At 40.4% G+C, this 22379-nt stretch overlaps 1 protein-coding gene across 1 annotated transcript in view; it reads left to right on the top strand.

Moving 5' to 3' along the window:
• Positions 1–4530: 4530 nt before the first annotated feature.
• The window catches only part of LOC139452914 (sodium- and chloride-dependent glycine transporter 1-like), a 28481-nt gene continuing 10632 nt past the window's right edge, over positions 4531–22379 (top strand). The window contains exons 1-11 of the mRNA XM_071234541.1: positions 4531–4735; positions 5166–5297; positions 5529–5717; positions 9704–9839; positions 10542–10674; positions 12526–12660; positions 12997–13100; positions 20083–20207; positions 20633–20745; positions 21158–21286; positions 22206–22305. Coding sequence (XP_071090642.1) covers positions 4531–4735; positions 5166–5297; positions 5529–5717; positions 9704–9839; positions 10542–10674; positions 12526–12660; positions 12997–13100; positions 20083–20207; positions 20633–20745; positions 21158–21286; positions 22206–22305 — 1501 coding nt within the window. The remainder of the gene's footprint in view (positions 4736–5165; positions 5298–5528; positions 5718–9703; positions 9840–10541; positions 10675–12525; positions 12661–12996; positions 13101–20082; positions 20208–20632; positions 20746–21157; positions 21287–22205; positions 22306–22379) is intronic.

The raw sequence follows: 22379 nt of genomic DNA on the forward strand, positions 1-22379 counted from the left end.
TAAAATCCAGCCTTAACCGCCCCACTATGGTGACTGACTTGCATTGCATCGTACATATCTAAAAGCTTACGTTATGATCCCAACCATTTACTATATTTACTGGCATGTAATAAACGAGTCCATACATTTTTGATATTGTTAGTTGACCTTGTCACCGAGTGCCTGAAATGGTCCTTTGTTAATGGAACACATAAAAGTAACCGTTCAGCCAGCAAGACATTCACCAAGAATACCAGGCTCGGTAAATCAATCAATGTAAATTATTTATTCATTAGGTTTGTATTGTCCACGTCTTTGGTTGAAACAATTCATGCCTTGTTATCTTTCCTCTTTCCTAGGAACCGTGACCTACCTGGTCAGTACCGTGGAAGTTTCCACAATCCCCATTAAGCTGTCACGCGATCTATCATATAGCGCGACTCATTTTGAATACGACCTAATATGATTCGCCTGACGGCCCACACCATTCATGGTCTTATCAAGATGGATTCAAGAACAGGAATGTGTAGCTGTACAAAGAAAAACTGAACAGGGAACAGTCATCTGCTCTATGGTCGGTGGCCCAGGTGATACATGTACCTGGTGAGGTGAAATTGGGCTTAACGTCGCGTTCAAAATTGTTGCACTTATATGTTGAAATGCATGCACGTGTATGAGTGTGAGTGTGTGTGTGTGAGTGTGTGTGTGAGTGTGTGTGTGTGTGCGTGCGTGCGTGCGTGCGTGCGTGCGTGCGTGCGTGTGCGTGTGCGTGCGTGTGCGTGCGTGCGCGCGCGTGTGTGTGTGTGTGTGTGTTGTTGTTGCTCGTACTTGTTCAGACTAATGCCGATTTTATAGTGACAGCTCACTGAGGTACCATGCAGCACTTTAACATGAATACCCCACTCAGACTCACAGTCGACCAACCCTTGTCTTAGCCCCTTAATGCTGAGCGCCAGGCAGGGTAACAACAACTACCATCTTTTAATGTATTTTGGTATGACGCGGCCAAGGATCGAAAACACGACCTTCTGCTCTCTAGACACTCTATCACAAAGTCGTAGAGGAGGTCCCTTGTTTTATGCCGGAAGCCCAGCTGGAACAGAGAGATGTTCCCCGTTTTAATGTCCAGAGGCCCAGCTAGTAAGAGAACTGATCCTCGTTTTATGTCGAGAGGCCCATCTGGTACAGAGAACTGTTCCCCGTTTTATGTCGAGAGGCCCCTTTGGTACAGAGAACTGTTCCCCGTTTTATGTCGAGAGGCCCATCTGGTACAGAGAACTGTTCCCCGTTTTAATGTCCAGAGGCCCATCTGGTACAGAGAACTGTTACCCATTTTAATGTCCAGAGGCCCATCTGGTAAAGAGAACTGTTCCCCGTTTTATGTCGAGAGGCCCATCTGGTACAGAGAACTGTTCCCCGTTTTATGTCGAGAGGCCCATCTGGTACAGAGAACTGTTCCCCGTTTTATGTCCAGAGGCCAATCTGGTGCAGAGAACTGTTCCCTGTTTATGCCGGAGGACATATTCTTGTGCCTGGGAGACATCTTTCATAGAACCTGGGACACATCTCCCCCTCAAAATCTAGCACGCATCTCCCCATAGTGTCTTAGACACATATCCCCCATAGAAGCTGAGACACATCTCCCTATAGTGCCTGGGACATATCTCCCCTATAGAACCTGAGACATATCTCCACATAGTACCTGTGACATATCTCCCCCATAGAACCTGGGACATGTCACACCAATAGAACTTGAGACACATTTCCCTATAATACCTGGGACATATATCCCCTATAGAACCCGAGGCCCATCTCCCTATAATACCTGGGACACATCTCCCTATAATACCTTGGACATATCTCCCCTATAGAACCTGGGACATATCTCCCCTATAGAACCTGGGACATATTTCCCTATAATACCTTGGACATATTTCCACATGGTACTTGGGACATATCTCCTAAGAGAACCTGGGACATATCTCCCCCACAGAACCTGAGACACATCTCCCTATAATACCTGGGACATATCTCCCCCACAGAACCTGAGACACATCTCCCTATAATACCTGGGACATATTTCCGCGTCGTAATTACGTCGTAATCACCATTTCTATTGCAGATATAGGGAAAGCGCCACACGTTTCCTAGGCCAACACAGTAGCCGATCACAGACAAGAGGTAGTCGATCTGTGAGCCCCATGTTCCCCTCGCTGGTGGGTCATTACCGGAGTCACTGCTGTCAAACGATTCAGACAAGGGGATCACCTCAGCACCCTTCTCTCCCTTGTCGGTCTCAGAATCCATCGCTGAAATGTATCATGTACACGTGGTTCTATCTTTCAGTGGTAGAACACTACAGGGGCCCTCAGTTATGTAGAGTCACACAGGCATTTGAGTGAGTGAGTATGGTTTTAGCAATATTCCAGCAATATCACGGCGGGGGACACCAGAAATGGGCTTCACACATTGTACCCATGTTGGGAATCGAACCCGGGTCTTAGGCGTGACGAGCGAACGCTTTAACCACTAGGCTACCCGACCGCCGCCGGTGGTATAAGAGCAACATATTACAAACTAAACATTGAAGGAATGTACATACTAATGGCAGATGTGTATGGCAGTAATGAACAGGTGGTTAAGTCAAACATGTGCACAATACATCGTGATAGGTCTTTCATATCTTAATCTGTGCTGTTCAAAATGTATTTAAATAAATGTGGATAAATTTAACCAATAAATTGTATTTAATGTAAGTGGATAAAAGTCGATATTGGTGAAGAGATTCATATATGTTAACAGATAGCGAGACTCATCTCAAACTACATTTGAACATTCGGTAAATTGTCATTTGATGATCTAAATTATAAGATTGGTAGATAAATTCTTTTTGGAAGACAGAAATATTCTTTTCAAAATCTACTGTCAGCTTACAGTGATAATATTTACCCTTTGAACTAGTGGTTACACCCTGTCCCCATGTGTGAAGATGGTGATCTTCGAGGAATTGAAACCGGATCGACCGCATCCAAACATATCACCAAGCCATTATACCGCAGCGCTTCAACTGTGCCGGGTCAAGCGATCAGTGAACTTGCGAGGAAATTTTCCCTGTTGGCAGAGAGCGACAGAGTGCGAGGGTGGTTGACAACATTGTGAAGACCTCAGGTACAGTGTCATAGTGTTCTACCTCTCATAGTCACCCCATAGAAACGAGGCCGTTCTTCATCCTCAGTAAGACTAATTTATCCCAGTTTTGTTTATTTTTTCAAGGAATGTACTTTACTTTGATGTTTTTATTCGTTCCTGACAGGGTGAATGTAATTGCTCTACACGCAATTACAACAGCTACAAACATGAATAGACACATCCCGGGCATCACCATTCGATGCATATTGATGCATTTGTTTATCGGAGATGACTATTCGATGCATATTGATCCATTTGTTTATCGGAGATGACCATTCGATGCATATTGATCCATTTGTTTATCGGAGATGACCATTCGATGCATATTGATCCATTTGTTTATCGGAGATGACCATTCGATGCATATTGATGCATTCGTGTATCGGAGATGACCATTCGATGCATATTGATGCATTTGTGTATCGAAGATGACCATTCGATGCATATTGATGCATTTGTGTATCGAAGATGACCATTCGATGCATATTGATCCATTTGTTTATCGGAGATGACCATTCGATGCATATTGATCCATTTGTGTATCGGAGATGACCATTCGATGCATATTGATCCATTTGTGTATCGGAGATGACCATTCGATGCATATTGATCCATTTGTTTATCGGAGATGACCATTCGATGCATATTGATCCATTTGTGTATCGAAGATGACCATTCGATGCATATTGATGCATTCATGTATCGGAGATGACCATTCGATGCATATTGATGCATTCGTGTATCGAAGATGACCATTCGATGCATATTGATGCATTCGAGTATCGGAGATGACCATTCGATGCATATTGATGCATTCGTGTATCGAAGATGACCATTCGATGCATATTGATGCATTTATGTATCGGAGATGACCATTCGATGCATAATGATGCATTCGAGTATCGGAGATGACCATTCGATGCATAATGATGCATTTGTGTATCGGAGATGACCATTCGATGCATATTGATGCATTTGTGTATCGAAGATGACCATTCGATGCATATTGATGCATTCATGTATCGGAGATGACCATTCGACGCATATTGATCCATTTGTGTATCGGAGATGACCATTCGATGCATATTGATGCATTCGTGTATCGGAGATGACCATTCGATGCATATCGATGCATTTGTGTATTGGAGATCACGCCGAAGGCCCTGGTTCGATTCCCAACATGGGTACAATGCGTAAAGCCCATTCTGATGTCCCCCGTCGTGATATTGCTGGAATATTGCTAAAAGCGGCATAAAACCATACTCACTCACTCAAATGCCTGTGTGACTCTACATAACTGAGGGCCCCTGTAGTGTTCTACCACTGAAAGATAGAACCACGTGTACATGATACATTTCAGCGATGGATTCTGAGACCGACAAGGGAGAGAAGGGTGCTGAGGTGATCCCCTTGTCTGAATCGTTTGACAGCAGTGACTCCGGTAATGACCCACCAGCGAGGGGAACATGGGGCTCACAGATCGACTACCTCTTGTCTGTGATCGGCTACTGTGTTGGCCTAGGAAACGTGTGGCGCTTTCCCTATATCTGCAATAGAAATGGCGGAGGTAATTACGACTAGTGTGGAAGATTGAATCACATATAACAACATTTGTATAGCTTCTTTAAATAGTTACAACAGACACGTGTTGATGTGAATAATATTGAATTGATGTGTTGATAATCAAAACATTTCGCCATTAAAATCTAAATTAAGTGTTGAATCCTCAAATGTATTATAAATTTATCACAGTTTTGTCTCATTTACAAAGACGGTTCTTTGTAATCGTTTTTCTCTCTATCCCCTTTATATAGACACAGCTGATGAGTAGCTTAGTGGTTGAAGTGCTCGCTCGTTACACCGAAGACCCGAGTTCGACTCTTCACATATGGGTGTAATGTCTATGCATGGTGTCTGCCAGCAGTAATGTTGCTGCCATATTGCAAAGAACGGGGTATATCCGAACTTATTCACTCCCATTGGAGTCTATCTTCCAGGTGCTTTCCTGATCCCGTTCATCGTGTGTCTGGTGCTGTGCGGCCTGCCTCTATTCTTCCTCGAGGTGGCAATGGGACAGTTCTCTGGCAAAAGTGCTACCCATGTGTGGAGCGCGTGTCCCCTAATGAAAGGTATGGTTATGTTTTACAACATTAACATTTCATGTCTGATTTGACGGCGTCTTAAGAAATACATACAGTGTCCACTATTGCTTGATGTCGTCATTACCCGCGTAATCAGCGGTGACGGTGACATGCAGATGTAACATAATCAAACTTGGTTTACTGAGTTACTAGCGTTACTAGGGTTACTAGGAATAGCCCGCGGTAAGCTTTATATATATTTGTGCGTGTCTACATCAGGTGTTGGTATCGGGATGCTCATTATATCTGCCGGCACCGCCGTGTACTACACCACCATCTGCGCGTGGTCGCTGTACTACACCGTCTTCTCCTGTCGAGCCATCCTTCCCTGGACCGACTGTGGCAACTCCTGGAACACTGACAGTTGTGTGACGAACCTGCAAGCTCTCTCGCAAGGACTCGCTGAAGGTAAGAATAAAAGGACGTGTCTGTTATTCAATGGGAATTGCCCAAAACTGATACAGTGTGAGTTGTAGAAGGGAAGGACTCCAGTAACCGGAAGTGGTTCTGCGCATGCGCGAAGATGGCATTGTTGGTAATGCGTGCGCTTCCAAGATGGCGGCACTTCCGGTTCCGGGAGGCATCCGCATCCAAGATGGCGGCACTTCCGGTTCCGGGAGGCGTGCGCATCCAAAATGGCAACTCCTGGAACACTGACAGCTGTGTGACGAACCTGCAAGCTCTGTCGCAAGGACTCACTGAAGGTAGGAATAAAGGACTTATGTGTTATTAGAAGGGAATTGCCCCAAACTGATACAGTGTGCTGCCACTGGTCATTGATTAGCTGATAACAGTATGGGTGGGGCTTGTGATGTTGTTGTATTCAACAATGTGCCTGATTTCGTATTGTTGTCTGCAGTTGTTTTCAACTCATGACTGAAAGTTCATTCAACTATTGATAACATTTTCATTTTGCAAGCTATTATACAAAAGTGTATCACTCGGCAAAAAAGCAAAAGTATATTGCGCTTTTATTGATATTCGAAAGGCATTTGTTATGGTTGATAGGAGTAGGTTAATGGATATTTTATTGCAAAATGGTGTTGATTGCAAGTTTTTATGTATTATCCAGAGCTTGTATAATCATGTTAAAGCAACTGTAACATACAATTAGGGCAACGAAAATTACTGATGTTTGTCGACGATTTAGTACTTGTTGCAGACAGTGTATTAAAATTACAAAAAACGTCATGATGAATTATATTTATACTCTGATAAATACGGTATGGATATTAATTCCGAGAAGAGTAAAATTATTGTGTTTAAAATGGGAAGACCCTTGTCAATAAATGAGAAATGGTATTATAACGGTGAACGTATGAATACGGTTAACGCCTATAAATATGTGGGACTTGTTTTCACTCCCAAATTAATTTGGACTAAGGCCTGTAAAACTTTATGTGAGCAAGCAAGCAAAGCACTTTGGTCAGTTAAATCGTTAATAAGACGTTACGGAAGCATTCTATATATTTGATAAAATAACTGTTCCGATATTAATGTATGGTGCTGAGATTTCGGGATACCAAAAATGGAATACGATTGAAATTGTTCACCGCATATTTTGTACATTTTTACTTTACACGGACTACAGAACTGCAAATGCAGTAGCCTATGGTGAATGTGGTAGATATCCACTTCATACTATTTATTATTTAAAATGCATCAAATATTGGCTTAAGATTTTGCAAATGAGTCCACATAGATACCCATACCAGTGTTATAAAATGTTATTATCCATTGATGATAGAAAACGTCCTAACTGGGCATCGCATATCAGACTTTTGCTAAGTCGTTATGGTTTGGGGAATGTATGGGCTGCACACGGCGTTGGCAATACAGAATTATTTGTACATATGTTCAGCGAAAGAGTTAAAGGTTGTTCGTACAAGATTGGCATGGATCTCTATGCAGCAAGACCCTCTCATTCTATAGACTGCATAAATCTTATATCGTTTGTGAAAAAGATTTATCAAATATTAAGCATTGTGAATATGAAGGCTAATAACCAAATTTAGATGTGGACAGAATACTCTTGGTATTCAACTTATACGTAGGGGTGTTGCTAATATTGAGGAGGATGCCGTCTCATGTAAACATTGTCATGTAATTGAGGATGAACTTCATGTTATATACAGCTGTCCTCTTTATGCAAGTCGGCGGGAAATGTATAGCTCAAAGTATCAATTAGGTAACTCTTAGATAAATATAATGTAAATGTATTTTGTACAATAGGTCAAATGACCTTATACAAATAAATCTGTCTGTCTGTATTTATACGAATTGATGGAGGTACATAAACGTAAAATATATTGAAACCAATTTCTGAATGTCCTACATGCAACAGGCCGGCTGATGGACACGAGTGGTAGCTTCGTAAATGTCGTTGAAGCACAACATCACACAGTGTTATAAAGCTGGTACACAAAGACAGATGACATTGGCAGGTCATCTTTTCAAAGTGTCCCCCAGTGATACATTTCCATGATAATAAAAAAATATATGATACCTCGATTACAATTCTATGTCAACTTATGGTGTTGAATTTGTGTTGCTGGTTAACGCTTGAATATACATTTCCCTAACACGCCCTACTAGTTCTTAATACTGGGGTGTTGACATGTATTATGACAAATGTGTTAGTCTGGTTATCAAAGGAAAGATGACATGGATATGACAGAAAGTTACTCTGGATTGATTGTTGAGATATATGTCGTTGATATTGGGCATCTATTATTTAATTGAAATCGAAGAGGCAACCCTGACGTTTCTAGCCTGTAATCTCAGGTCTCAATATTGATTTTAGCCAATTAAACATGAGTGAGTATGGTTTTGCGCCGCTTTTAGCAATATTCCAGCAATATCACGGCGGGGACACCAGAAAAGGACTTCACTGATTGTACCCATGTCGGGAATCGAACCTGTGTCTTCGGCGTGGCGAGCGAACGCTTTAACCACTAGGCTACCCGACCGCCCCCAATTAGATTGGTTGGTTGGTTGGCTGGTTGTTTAACGCCGCACTCAGCAATATGCCAGCTATATGACGGCGGTCTGTAAATAATCGAGTCTGGACCAGACAATCTAGTGATTAATATCATGAGCATTGGGATCGATGACATTCATCAACCAAGTCAGCGAGCCTGACCATCCGATCCCGTTAGTCGCCTTTTACGACAAGCAGAGTCACCTTTTACGGCAAGCATAGGTTGCTGAAGACCTATTCTACCCCGGAATCTTCACGGGTCCCAATTAGACATGAGAAGACGTAACTTGAATATGTTTGTGTTGATGAGGAGAATGAGGGATGGGCATTGGTCGATAATTTTGTTGCAGGTTGGTTTAGCAAGGTTAGTGGGCAAGAAAATGAATCGAAGCCTGCAGACTTGAGTTCACAAACACACAATGTCTGTAGCGTTCCTAACACCCAGATAGCCTTGACATTATAACACAATGAAGTTACCGTTACAGTTCTCTGGTGAAAGAAACTCCGTGTAATCTATTCCTTCAAACGGTTTTAATATTCTAGGAACTGGAATGCGATACAAAGAGCCTTTGAAATTTTGTACCGCTAGCAATTGGAAACTAAGTGTTCACTTTGGGGGGGATTTGGTTGTGCTTTGGTACCTCTAATTTATTATTCCGATTCCGATTATCCCCTAAAGTAATAGGAGAAAGCACGACAACAAAACGAAGGGGAGCGTGACCAACAGTAGACATGAGGTCTGGCTGTTCAGGCTGTTACTTGTATCCCGTGTGTTTCCACGTCGGGCGAGAGAATTATGTTTCTCCGGAGGACACCAGAAGCCAAATGTGTTTCCACACGAATATGATCGCCGTATACGAGTACTGATTTGACTGCAAAGGGTCCTGAAGTCAGTGAGATTTGTCTTTGTCATTGACGTAGGTCATGCTATATATGACACGTCTTATTAATCAAGAAAATGTATATGTCTGTAGTACAGACAAAACTTCACTAAAGTCAACCCAAAACAGTCCCGTTAATCCGACATCGATGGTTGCATATGATTATGTCTGATTAACGAGTATGTCGGATTAACGAGTATGTTGTATAAACGAAATTAAGTAGTATCAACGTTCGTGATCGAAAATCGGACAACTACAATATAGAGAACGATTCAAACACGTCTCAATAGCACTGACTTAACAAGTTCCCATCATTAGTGTCGGATAAAGCCGATTGTCGGATTAACGAGTGTCGGATTAACGAGACTTGACTGTATGTTAGGCCATCACAATACACTGTATAGTATACGTTATCTTCAATGCCGATGTCGATCGGTGACGTACGTATGACATATCACCTGTTATTATCAGGGCAACTTATGCTCAATTTTACTTTCCCGAAGAAATAACAACTGGCGTTCTTTCGTATTCAGTCGCCAACTTCACATTGTTAAATGGAACGGATGTGAACTCAACACTAACAGTGTACAACAACACAACTGTCCCAGGCACCAGTGGATGGGGACCCAATGACACCCTAGCTCACACGGCAGCAGAGGAGTTCTGGCAGTAAGCAGAAACTGATTTATATGAAGCACCTGCACGTTTCCTTACAGACATATATACAAACTTGCTATACTAACGTAGAAATATGTTTTCGGTAAAAACTAAAAAAGGTATATGAATACACAGTGCCAATTAGAAAGTGGTTAAATGTAACAAATATTATATTTGGGACAATACTTTCTTAGTATAATACAAATTATAGCACATTTTTTGGGTTGAGTCCGATCCGGTATTCGAACCCATACTCTAAGAGTAGAGTGGAAGCCTCGGTGTCTGCGTGGGTAAAATCGCTGAGTGCTGGCTATTTGGTGGCTCACTTCAATCCCGGATGGGACTCAAACCAAAAATGTACTAGCATTTGTACTTTAGAAAGGACGTTTTATCCCAAATATAACATTTGTTAAAATGAGGCCAAGGTGCTTACCTTTTGAAAGTTGAAGTACGATGATACATTACTGTCCGGGTGTCACACAGTCTTGCCATGGATAGGTTAAGGTACACCGAGAAAAGTCTGAATTTGTAAATTTAAAACTGAATATATTTTTACCCTGGAAGGCCTGGGGATGAGAAGTAGTGGTATAATATACCATTAACCGTAGAAAAACATAATTTTCCTAAAACGTCTATTATAATAGCAACACATTGAAAGTGTGTTGAAACTGTTAAAGAAAAAGAAATAATCCAACTAACTCGCTCTGTTTTCAGATATAAAGCCCTCAGTATCAGTGCAGGCCTGGGGCAGCTGGGGGGCATCAAGTGGGAGTTGGCGCTGTGTCTCCTTGCCTCCTGGATACTCATATTCGGATGCATTGTGAAGGGTGTCAGGTCTGTCGGGAAGGTGAGCTGTCGTCCTCAACTAAACATAGACTAAAGCATGCTTTAAACAGACTTCAGCTTGGTTTAAACAATAACTTAAGCTTGGTTTAAACACAGACTTGAGCTTGGTTTAAAGAATAACTTAAGCTTGGTTTAAAGAATAACTTAAGCTTGGTTTAAAAACAGACTTGAGCTTGGTTTAAACAATTACTTAAGTTGGTTTAAACAATAACTTAAGCTTGGTTTAAACACAGACTTGAGCTTGGTTTAAAAATAACTTAAGTTGGTTTAAACAATAACTTAAGCTTAGTTTAACCAATACCTTAAGATTGGTTTAACATAGACTTAAGCTTGGTTTATGTGCATGTTTTTCCCAAGGTTTGTTTTACTCTAGGGGTCGGCGTCAGATCTAACCCATGGGTATTTGTTTTCACACGTTTACATAGACACTTGAAAAGGGCCTGGTATGCGTGCTGACAAGGTGTGACAACTACACATCCTGTAATCATCACTATCACAGTGATCACAGAATGGCTAGAAGCAGACAGATTACAAGACGGGGAAGCAGGACAACTGGCTCCACCAGGGGATATCGCTTGGGTGAGATCAAGCGATATCTGCATCACTAATGGCTCTGCTACTGGAGCTGTCAGCAGTACTTTTTACACTTGAGAGACTGCTTATTACTGATTACAAACTGAAAAAGTTGGAAGAATGATTTCGGATGATAAACAGAATCTCACACTTGTGTCTTTTGATATCAAATATATTAACACTCAAGCCTCGCAGTTTTCAATCTCATTAAAATCAGACCTTAGTTCTCGCTACCGCTAAACAAAGATATGAAGACATCCCATTAGGGGTCACGTCAGAACGACCTTTCATCCGACAAATCAGTGCGTCGATTACCAGATTATGACAGTGACAGTCGGAATGTGATTTCTAATCATGCAATTTAAACCAGAGAAATAGAGCGGACGGAAACCAAGTTTTGATCAGCGTTGGGGCCTATCCAATGTGTTCAGTGTTACTTTGGAGGGATTAATTCACCGATAGTCTTTTCACTTAAAATTGGCCCCAAATTTGTGGATACCGAACCTACGCAAAACACAGGTTACAGTTGAACCAGGAAGAATATTTTGACACGGGGTTAAACAGCAAAATACACTCGTAAACAAAATCTAACCCAGGGTATTACATACAGCCGGAGGCCGACCTGTATAAACCAGGCGTTGCACGTTATTTCATGATATTGTTGAAGTATTGCCACTACAATAGCAATCCTAGTGTGAATACCTGGCGGTCACGTCGCTCAAGAACTATTGACATGTCAGTTGTATTGAACATTGACTCCTAGCAACCACGTTTTGTGTCTAACCCTTAATGCGAATGAACGAAGGTTACAGTGTTCAGTGTTGTGGGAGGTGTGGCTTGTTGCCGTGCAAGGCAAGCAGGTACATGTATGTCATCGTGATTTTACCAACGTTTCTCTCGTTGCTCCTTCATCAGGGGAATCATTCATCACAGGAGCAAGAAGTAGCTGAAGCGTCGTATAAAAAATAAAATAACTTGCTATCCATAAAAAAGTGTTATGTATTCAGATTCTCCCAACTTCTAAATGCTTCAAAGACTTTACTGATATGTAATTCGTAGATTGCAGTTTCGCTGGGATATAGACTTACTGTGGAAATGTCTCTCTAGCGTAGGAAGGGAGCAGTGTGGGTAGCCTAGTGGTTAAAGCTCGTCACGCCGAAGACCCGGGTTCTATTCCCCACATGGGTACAATGTGTGAAGCCCATTTCTGGTGTGATATTACTGGAATATTGCTAAAAGCGGCGTAAAACCGTACTCACTCACTCATTCTCTATCGTAGGCTGTCTACGTGACTGCCACACTGCCCTACGTCATCCTCACCATCCTGTTCGTCCGAGGCTTGACGTTACCCGGAGGAACAAAGGGCGTCCTGTTCTACATTACTCCGGATTTCAGCAAACTACTAGAAATTCAGGTGGGTGGAGAACAAGGAATGATGCTCGCTGTTATATCGACGTCAGTTCAATGCACTTGGATTTTCATGTTATTATGTTCATTGTTGATGTGACATGGAGTGCACATCCCGGATAAATGGTTGGGGCGACTGGGTGTGGCGTAGGTTGGGCTTGGTGAAAGTATTAGATTGTCACGGGCGGCCAAGTAGTCTACAGCGTCACAATATTTGGTGAAGGTGATCTTGGGTTTGTCTTCCTCTGGATCCTGACCTTGAATTGATATACTGATTGAAGCTGCGTTAATCCATTCTTACTCACCCACTGCCCTGAATGAATCACTCACTGCTTTGCTGCAGGTCTGGCTGGAGGCATGTCTCCAGGTGTTCTATTCGCTCGGACCCGCATGGGGAGGTCTCGTTACCATGGCAAGCTACAACAAGTTCAACACCAACTGTCTCAGGTAATTATTGAGGTCGCACAATCACACTTGAAACGCAGCACCTTTGGAACCGCCTTTATTCTGACATAATGATTCCACATGACCAATACTCGATTTTGGGATCCTGTGAAACGTTTCACTTCTGACATAATAATTCTACATGACCAATACTCGATTTTGGGATCCCGTGAAACGTTTCACTTCTGACATAATGATTCTACATGACCAATACTCGATTTTGGGATCCTGTGAAACGTTTCACTTCTGACATAATAATTCTACATGACCAATACTCGATTTCGGGATCCCGTGAAACGTTTCACTTCTGACATGATGGTTCTACATAGCCAATACCTGAGTGCCAGGTTACTCCGTGAAACGTCTTACGTCTGACAAAATGGTTCTACATGACTAATACTTGAGTACCTGGGAGACCATGACACATCTCACCCCTGACGTAATACTTCTACATGGCCAATACTTAAGTACCTGGTTACTCTGTGAAACGTCTTACGTCTGACATAATGATTCTTCTTGACAAAACAATTTCGAGTGCAAGATTGCTCCGCGAAACACGACAAGTTCCCGAGTACACTTTCAACATTTAAATATTAACAGGCTGACTCTACTCTACTATTTATTCGAGGATTGTAGCCATGACTATGACAGGTTTGTGCTCTGGCCCTTTTTCCTGATGGAAGACCACCTTTCTTCTCCGCTCTCCAAATAAATGGCGATTACCTATCAGTCGTCATTGCTGACTTTAGCGATCATTTAAGGGGGATATAAGGAAGTGTCAACTAGGTGGTGAAGTATAGTAATTGACTGATGCAGAATGTTGTTGACTGCACTACCAGTCTTGGCATGGACGCGATATTTTTAGTGTTTCTGACTGATACCTAGGGGGGTCGTCACGACGATATCAACATGCTGTCATACATACTGACTTTTCCTGTGGATGCAAACACCTTGAGTACGTGATATAGGCGTTTAAACTATTATAAACAATGTTTCTGTTAGTATTTCTGATATGGTTCCCCAGGAAACTGGAAATGTTTCTGTGGGTGTGCACGTCATTTGGGGATAGAGTCGATGGGGATTCTGTATGGACGTGAAAATGTGTCAGTTTTGCGATGACATGATCGGCCTGTCGTCCAGAAAGAAAACGGTTCATTGTGTAAAGTACACATTAGATTAAGTATTGCGAAACACAACACTGTTTCCTCAATATGACACAATGTTAACATGTTGATTAATGTTGATTAACGTTATTATCAGGTTTACATCCATTTGAATTGTATGGTGCAAACTATATATCTTTCGTTTTTACGAGATTTGAAATTGACCTTGACATGTCTCTTTCAAAATGACCATTCTTTCAAATTATCTGAAAACAGTTTCTCATTTTGTAATTTTCAATTGATGAAGTATTATTTTTGCAAATCATTCTGATTGTATTACCTTTTTTATTTTTACGCATATTGACAGAAATCCTAGTACGTGTTAATAATGTTTCAACATTGTTGTCTCTCCAAAATGCTCAAACCTTGTATCAATGATCTATTGGCTTTTAGAAGATATGACTTTCAGTGCGTCATTGGCATTCAACTCTGATGTCGAGACTAGGTTGCAAACATTCCTCTGAATGTATTTGAATAAATATGCTACAGGTGTACATTCTCAATAGTAAGTTTGAAGTGTACAATGAATATAAAACATTAACGCCAGCGAATAAGTTAAAAAGCAAAATATTATCTGAATGGATTACTCCAGTGATGACACCAGGTGTTCGCGAAAGGGGAAAGGATGTCCCGCCCTACCGATAGCACCCGCCATTCTCACAAGTTAGAGTTTGTTGCCTGACATCACACAGCAGTGTTCCTGGCATAATCCTTTTGTAAAAGAAAACTCAAAGAATTATGTTTTAAAAAACCCAACATGATCGAGATAGTAGAAACATTGTACAAATGAAAAGGACAGCGAGTTGGATTATGTCGAATGATATAACAAAGGTCAAGGCTACGAGATAAATGTTTCTCACTAAAGTGCTTGTTACATCTGCTAAAAAAGTAGTTTTACCATCAACCTTAGCGATTACGTAAAGGCCTTTGCCAATTTGAGTCTAAATCAAAAGTTAAAGGCTGTGAGTGTGATGTTATCGTCATTCGCCATTGCTTGAATATGTTCTATAAAGGTATGAGTCTTGATAGTTTGCCTTCATTGAAATATTTGGAAAACAATTGTATGCCAACACTTTAGTCAGCAAAAGTCCCTTGCCCCGGGAAAATGTTCAAGGAACAATATCAGGGACTTAAGTCGTAATAGGACACCAGCATCTTTTGAAGAGAGACGAGAAATACAAGCAGGAACAGGATAACATTACAGGAACCGGTCTGGTATTATAAGGACATACAAAAAGTAAAATGTATTGTATTTTCTATAGCTGAATGACATAATTGTCATGGCCTTTTCGATCTTTCAATGAACAGTTTTCTTTCTTCATTAATCATGAGATCTGACAATCGAAGTCTGAATTGAATAAATTGACGTCTAAGGGTTTTTGATGTCAATATAGATAAGTATTTTTCTGGATAATAATACTCTTGAAAGTTTTTTACAAGTCATACATTGAACCATTTTCTAGAGCGGAATGCCATTCTTGGTGAACATATTTATATACTGAACCGCAAAAGAAACGTCATCCCAAGTAACATTGCATGAACAATTTTGTCAAAGTTTCTAACATGTAACATTACCTTGTCCTAAAAAATGAAATTTGATGATAAAAAAACAAAGCAGATGACAATAAAACCCAAACGCATCACGGCAACGGCCATGGTAACCCGATGCACGTGAGTTCCGTGCAAATTGAAATGAACATGCGTTCCCCTATTTCTTGCCCTATAAAAATCAACCCAGATCGGATAACATTATTTCGTTATTGAATTGCTACGACATGCCAAGATTGACAAGAAATCAGCGACACCGATTACAAGCTGGACAAACCGCCCGGCAAGTAGCCAATGCATTTCAAGTCCACGTAAGGACCATATACAGGCTCCAGCAACGGTACCAGACCACCAACACTACAGATGACCGACCACGTAGTGGAAGACCAAGGGTCACCACCCGATGTCAGGATCGTTAGATTGTGCGACAGCATCTTCAAGATAGCTTTGCTACTGCTGCGGAAACTGCTCCACAGACCACGGGGACACACCAGCGACACATCAGTCTGGCGCGCCGTGGGAAACCATGCAGTGGGCTGCCCTAAGTCCCGATTAAATCCCATTGAGCACCTGTGAGACGAGATTCAAAGAAGGCTGAATGGCGTCCGACCAAGGCCGACAACTGCAGCTGAACTGCAGGGTGTGGGCTCAAGTGCCTATGGTCTTCATCAACCGCCTCATCCATTCCATGTATCGACGTTACACGGCAGTCATCAATGCACATGTCAGACACACGAGATACTGACTTGTGATGTGATTTTCTCAGAGACTAGAGTTGTGTTTCACTTTAAGAACATTTGACACTTTAATTTCAACCTTGATGATCAGTTTTGCCAAGTTTCATCTTTTTAATATGTCTCAAAGTATGTTTACAGTGTTTGGACAAATAAGGTTTCTCATATAATCTATCCACGGTGACGTTCCTTTTGCGACTCAGTATAGATTCATGAAATTGTTTCAAAAAGAGTTTAACATCACCAACTGTTTGGTTTAATCATACAAAGCCATAGCCATGAGAAAACGAAATGTTTCTAATATGTGATGCCCATGTTACCTTGCCCAAGTCATCAAATTGTACAAACATATCATAAGCAAATTTGTGGATTCGGCATCCATGATTTTCAAGTACATTTAACCAGTATTTAAAAAAATTAATTTGGGAGTTAATGTATAACGGGTATCTGTCACACTCGCCATAGACCATACAACTAGGTGTTGATGGGCCGACCGATTTTTTTCAGGCCTAAACATTTAGCTTTTCGAGACAATCTTATCTCTGAAATCCCCATACTTATGATCTATAAAACAAGGTTTGAGCATCAAATATGTAAAAAAAATATATTCGGCGTAAAAGACCCAACTTTCTGCGAAACAGACATAACATTAACTAAGGCCTTCTTTGCACGTGATGTTAAACACCTGAAACACCTTTCTTCAAATGCATTGTATTGGTAAACAATACATCAAGATATGTATAATGATTCATAACATACACACATATACTTTCGAAAACACGATATTTATTTTATCGTAGTTAGCTCATAACTGCAATTCATTTGTGTACCATTCTAAAATGTTGAGATGTGTTTGTAGTCCAACAAGAGAATCTGATACTCATATTACATCATCGGCAAGTAGGAGCATCAAAGTTTCTAGTACATCTGGGAACATTTGAATAATGCTAACTGGTAGCCATAAGTTCATAATACAATTCACTAATAAATAATGAGAACAATATCGGGCTCAGGATACATCCTTGTCGTAAGCCAACAGGACAGTCACAGAAATCAGTCACCTCGTAACCACATCGTGCAAATGATTTGATATGTGAATACATAGTTTTTAATATAGAATACGTTTTCCCGTGTGGACCAGTAGTTCGTAAACAGCGCCATAGTTTATAACGATCAACGGAGTCAAACGCTTGTCAGAGGCATCTGCATAATGCTCAACGTTTTCACACGAAAAACAACAGCTCGGCATATCATAGAGTTTCTACCCTGGACAAACGACCACTGGGAGTTATCAGTATAGCCTACTGTGACGCCAATTCATTATTGCCACATGACGGAGATCTCTTCACACATGTAGTCATTTTCTGTAGTCAGAAGGTAAAGCGTATTATACATCATTACATCCTTACTATATATACCATCCACAAGTAGGTATAGCGTATTTTACATCATTACATCCTTACTATATATACCATCCACAAGTAGGTATAGCGTATTGTACATCGTTACATCCTTACTATATATACCATCCACAAGTAGGTATAGCGTATTGTACATCATTACATCCTTACTATATATTCCACTCACAAGTAGGTATAGCGTATTGTACATCATTACATCCTTACTATATATACCATCCACAAGTAGGTATAGCGTATTGTACATCATTACATCCTTACTATATATACCATCCACAAGTAGGTATAGCGTATTGTACATCATTACATCCTTACTATATATTCCACTCACAAGTAGGTATAGCGTATTGTACATCATTACATCCTTACTATATATACCATCCACAAGTAGGTATAGCGTATTATACATCATTACATCCTTACTATATATACCATCCACAAGTAGGTATGGCGTATTGTACATCGTTACATCCATACTATATATTCCACTCACAAGTAGGTAAAGCGTATTGAACATCGTTACATCCTTACTATATATTCCACTCACAAGTAGGTATAGCGTATTGTACATCATTACATCCTTACTATATATACCATCCACAAGTAGGTATAGCGTATTATACATCATTACATCCTTACTATATATACCATCCACAAGTAGGTATGGCGTATTGTACATCGTTACATCCATACTATATATTCCACTCACAAGTAGGTAAAGCGTATTGAACATCGTTACATCCTTACTATATATACCATCCAAAGGTAGATGCAGAACATCCGTTTTTTTCAAAAGGCTTTACTTTATCTGTCTGGCCGTGACAGATTAACTACAGTAATATGAAAACATCGGGTGTTCTTTAACTTCTTTTGAGTAGTATATGTTAATACAATTGTTTGCTTTCTCTTAATGCTTCATGAATTTTAAATATGTTTCTACAAGCAAAGCTGCCGTGTGTGTGTGAAAGCGTCCAGCTGATTCCTGGCTCTCCATGTCAAGCCGAGGTAACATGACATGATCGCCACACCAGCCTTAATTTACAACCTATCCTTGTCCATATGCCTATTGATGTTTTTAGCGTGAGTTGAGCATAAGGGCTACCATGCCATTTGTAACATAGTTGTTTATTTTACAAAAGGCATCAATACCTTATCCCCAGCTCTAGAGTATGTTTCAAGTATTACCCTTTGTCTTCATAAATTTTCAATACAATATTTTGGATTTTTTCGATCGACATGAGATGATATAAATATTATTATTAATATGACTGAATATGTTCGCACCAAGCTGCTACATGGTAGTTTTGATTTTGGCTTTCACTGGTGAATTGTAGAAATATTGCACATGTTTACCACCACCAGTTGCAGTGTTTACAAGAACCGTCCATCAACTTAACCAACACCTGTGGGTCATGATGGTTTTACCTGTCATGTTCTTCCCAGGATTTGATAGAGATACCCATATATTCCAGTTTATATACATTTAATTAAAAAATTGTGTACGCTTTGAAAAACGCCATAGCATTAATGGCTATTGTAGTAATACAATATGTACTGAGGAATAAAAGAAACTATACCTCTCAGTTGATTTTATCATATTTGTAATTTACAAATGAAAATATCTATATTATTATTTTAAAATTATAAACCGTCCTGAGTCAGCATTCAAATGGTACGTGTGCATGATATATTAAAAACAAAATAGAATTTGAATTAAAAGAATAATTCGCATAAACCTCAACTGCTGATTGATATGTGAGATATGGCAAATTAATAAAATTACTTTTTTCGGCACAACTTTACAACATTTCAAAGATGGTAGGGGTCATGTGGTTGCAAATTCACTTTTTACCCCAGTCTTCTTTGAACCAATTTTGTTTTACACACAATTACCCAGTCACAGATTATTTTTTAAAAAACTGTTGCGTGAAAGAGTGATGGTTAAATGGACATAATCACATTTAACAACAGACATTTAAATTGTCAATAACATAAAAACAAACTCGGTATACTTTCTTTTGCCCCCTCAGTTTAGCTTGGAATGTCGTCATCTTATACTGACTTGCACACATTATTATTACTTTTCTCAGTATAATTTGGAATATTATTTGTTCCTCTGTAGGAACGCTATCATCTGTACATTCGTCAGTGAGGGAACAAGCCTCTTTGCAGGCCTGGTCATCTTCTCAATACTTGGATTCATGGCTCACGAGGCTAACATCCCTATCAGTGATGTGGTGTCCTCAGGTATGTGGTAATTTACTTCACATTGAAATAATGAGCAAAACGTTTGTTAAATATTTAAACGTGTAAGGTGATAAAAGGTATCACTATTTATCCTGAGTAAAAGAGGGTTGTTTTAACATTATTCTTTACGGTGTGTCTGTATTATCATAGCGGAATTGCACAACGTGAAGCAAATCAGTTGACCACGTTGGTGAAATTCACAAGCATGGATGCTCACACATCCGTGATCCTTATCGATACGAGTCTAGGTATCTGGGATTCCGTCTAGGTGGCCTTTGCCTGCATGAAGAATGTTATCACGTTAGATCAAAACACTACACGTGCCATAAAATATTGTTATTTTTCAGCATAAACTTACTGACAGAAAGTTGATTGCGAATTTCGAGTTCATTTAATGTAGTCAGTCTCCGTTGTTTCTGTTCCAGGGCCAGGACTTGGCTTTGTGATTTACCCAGAAGCCTTGGCGCAACTTCCGCTTCCGCAGCTGTGGAGTTTCGTCTTCTTTATTATGCTGATTCTGTTGGCCCTTGATTCGTTGGTGAGAAACCCTTTTTTTGAGTAACGCTTAAATAACAGATTCTATTCCAGTGTTTACTATTGTTTGGGGATTAATGATCACACAAGTCATTGACAGATACATAAACATAACAATTCAAGTATGTATTCAGAAGGTGGTCTGGAGACAAATAAGAAGGTAAACAGTCCACGTTATCAGTGTAGAGCTAGTTACCTGTAGATGTAATGACCTCCTCAATGATTGAAAAATAATACTCTCATCTAAATTAGCTTCGCGAGGATCAAATCAGCTGTTACAAATAGAGGTAATTATTGTGATTTAAAAACTCTGATTGACCAGTCATTTATCATAATATGAAAGTACATGAATATGTCAGTGTTAGTGATAACTTTGAAATGAATTCTTTCCAATATGTGTTTCTGTGGTTTATTAGTTTTCATTAGTTGAAACGGTGACGTCGGCCATATTGGATGAGTACCCCTCTCTGCTGAAATGGCGAATCCCTGTTACTCTTGGATATTGCCTTGTGTCCTTTCTGCTGGGGCTAATATTCACCACTGAGGTTAGCACATTCAGCATTTATATAATTCTGTTGTTTCATGTGTACTTATATTAACGGTTATTAGGCCCTTGTTGGGGTTCCGGGTTAGAAATAATCCCCAGCAACCAATGCTGGACGTAAGGTGTAACCAAGTGAATCCCGACGGCGCGGATCGTTGCTCACACTATCAATCACTGGATCACTGGAGCTTGGATATTGCTGAGTGGGGCGTTAAACAACAAACAAACAAATAAACCATAAAGCAATGAGGACAATGTCGTTTCAGTGAATAAATACATCTTGTAAATAAAATCGACAAAACCTTTCCATATCCATAATACATGTCTTCAAAAAGCCGAGGACCGCCTCCTAGGTCTAGTGGTAGAGCGTCCGCCCGGTTAGATCCCCGGTCGCGTCATACCTAAAGACGTTAAAAGATGGTACTTGTTGTTACCCTGACTGGCGCTCGGCATTAAGGGGCTAAAACAAGGACTGGTCGGCTCGGAGTCAGTATACTGTGTCTGAGTGGGTATTGATGTTAAACTGCGGCATGGTATCTCAGTGAGCTAGCACTATAAATCGGCATCAGTCCGGACTAGTACAAGCAGCCACACAAACACACACGTACATGCACGTCGCTATGTAAGTGCAATAATCTTGGACGCGACGTTAAACCCCATTTCACCTCACCAAAAGCAGAGTCGACTGTACGATTCCGACTATATCGTGAGCATGTATTTTTGAATCACTATCAAATAGTGATGACACCACCTGAAAATAACCCGAGAACATATGGTAGAAGTCTAAATAGGGAATTGCGTCGGTAATACTTTTTGTCACTGATACGAAAATTTCGAAATGTCCTCCTCATGCCTTCCATAAAACGTTTTGAAAGCTTAACTGAGGCTCTGTGTTTTTAACATGGTCTCTATCATTCCAGGGTGGAATGTATGTTTTCCAATTGGTCGACTGGTACTTTGTCGTCATATTCCTGATCTTCTACGGATTTCTCGAGTGCATCATTTTCGGATGGGTATATGGTACGTGAAGTAATATTGATATTATCATGTTGAGGATGACTGAGACAGCGGATAACAACCAATAGAACAGGTGG

This window comes from Haliotis cracherodii, unplaced genomic scaffold, assembly GCF_022045235.1.
Source record: "Haliotis cracherodii isolate W230 unplaced genomic scaffold, xgHalCrac1.p SCAF_10, whole genome shotgun sequence".
In the NCBI taxonomy this organism is placed as follows: domain Eukaryota; kingdom Metazoa; phylum Mollusca; class Gastropoda; order Lepetellida; family Haliotidae; genus Haliotis; species Haliotis cracherodii.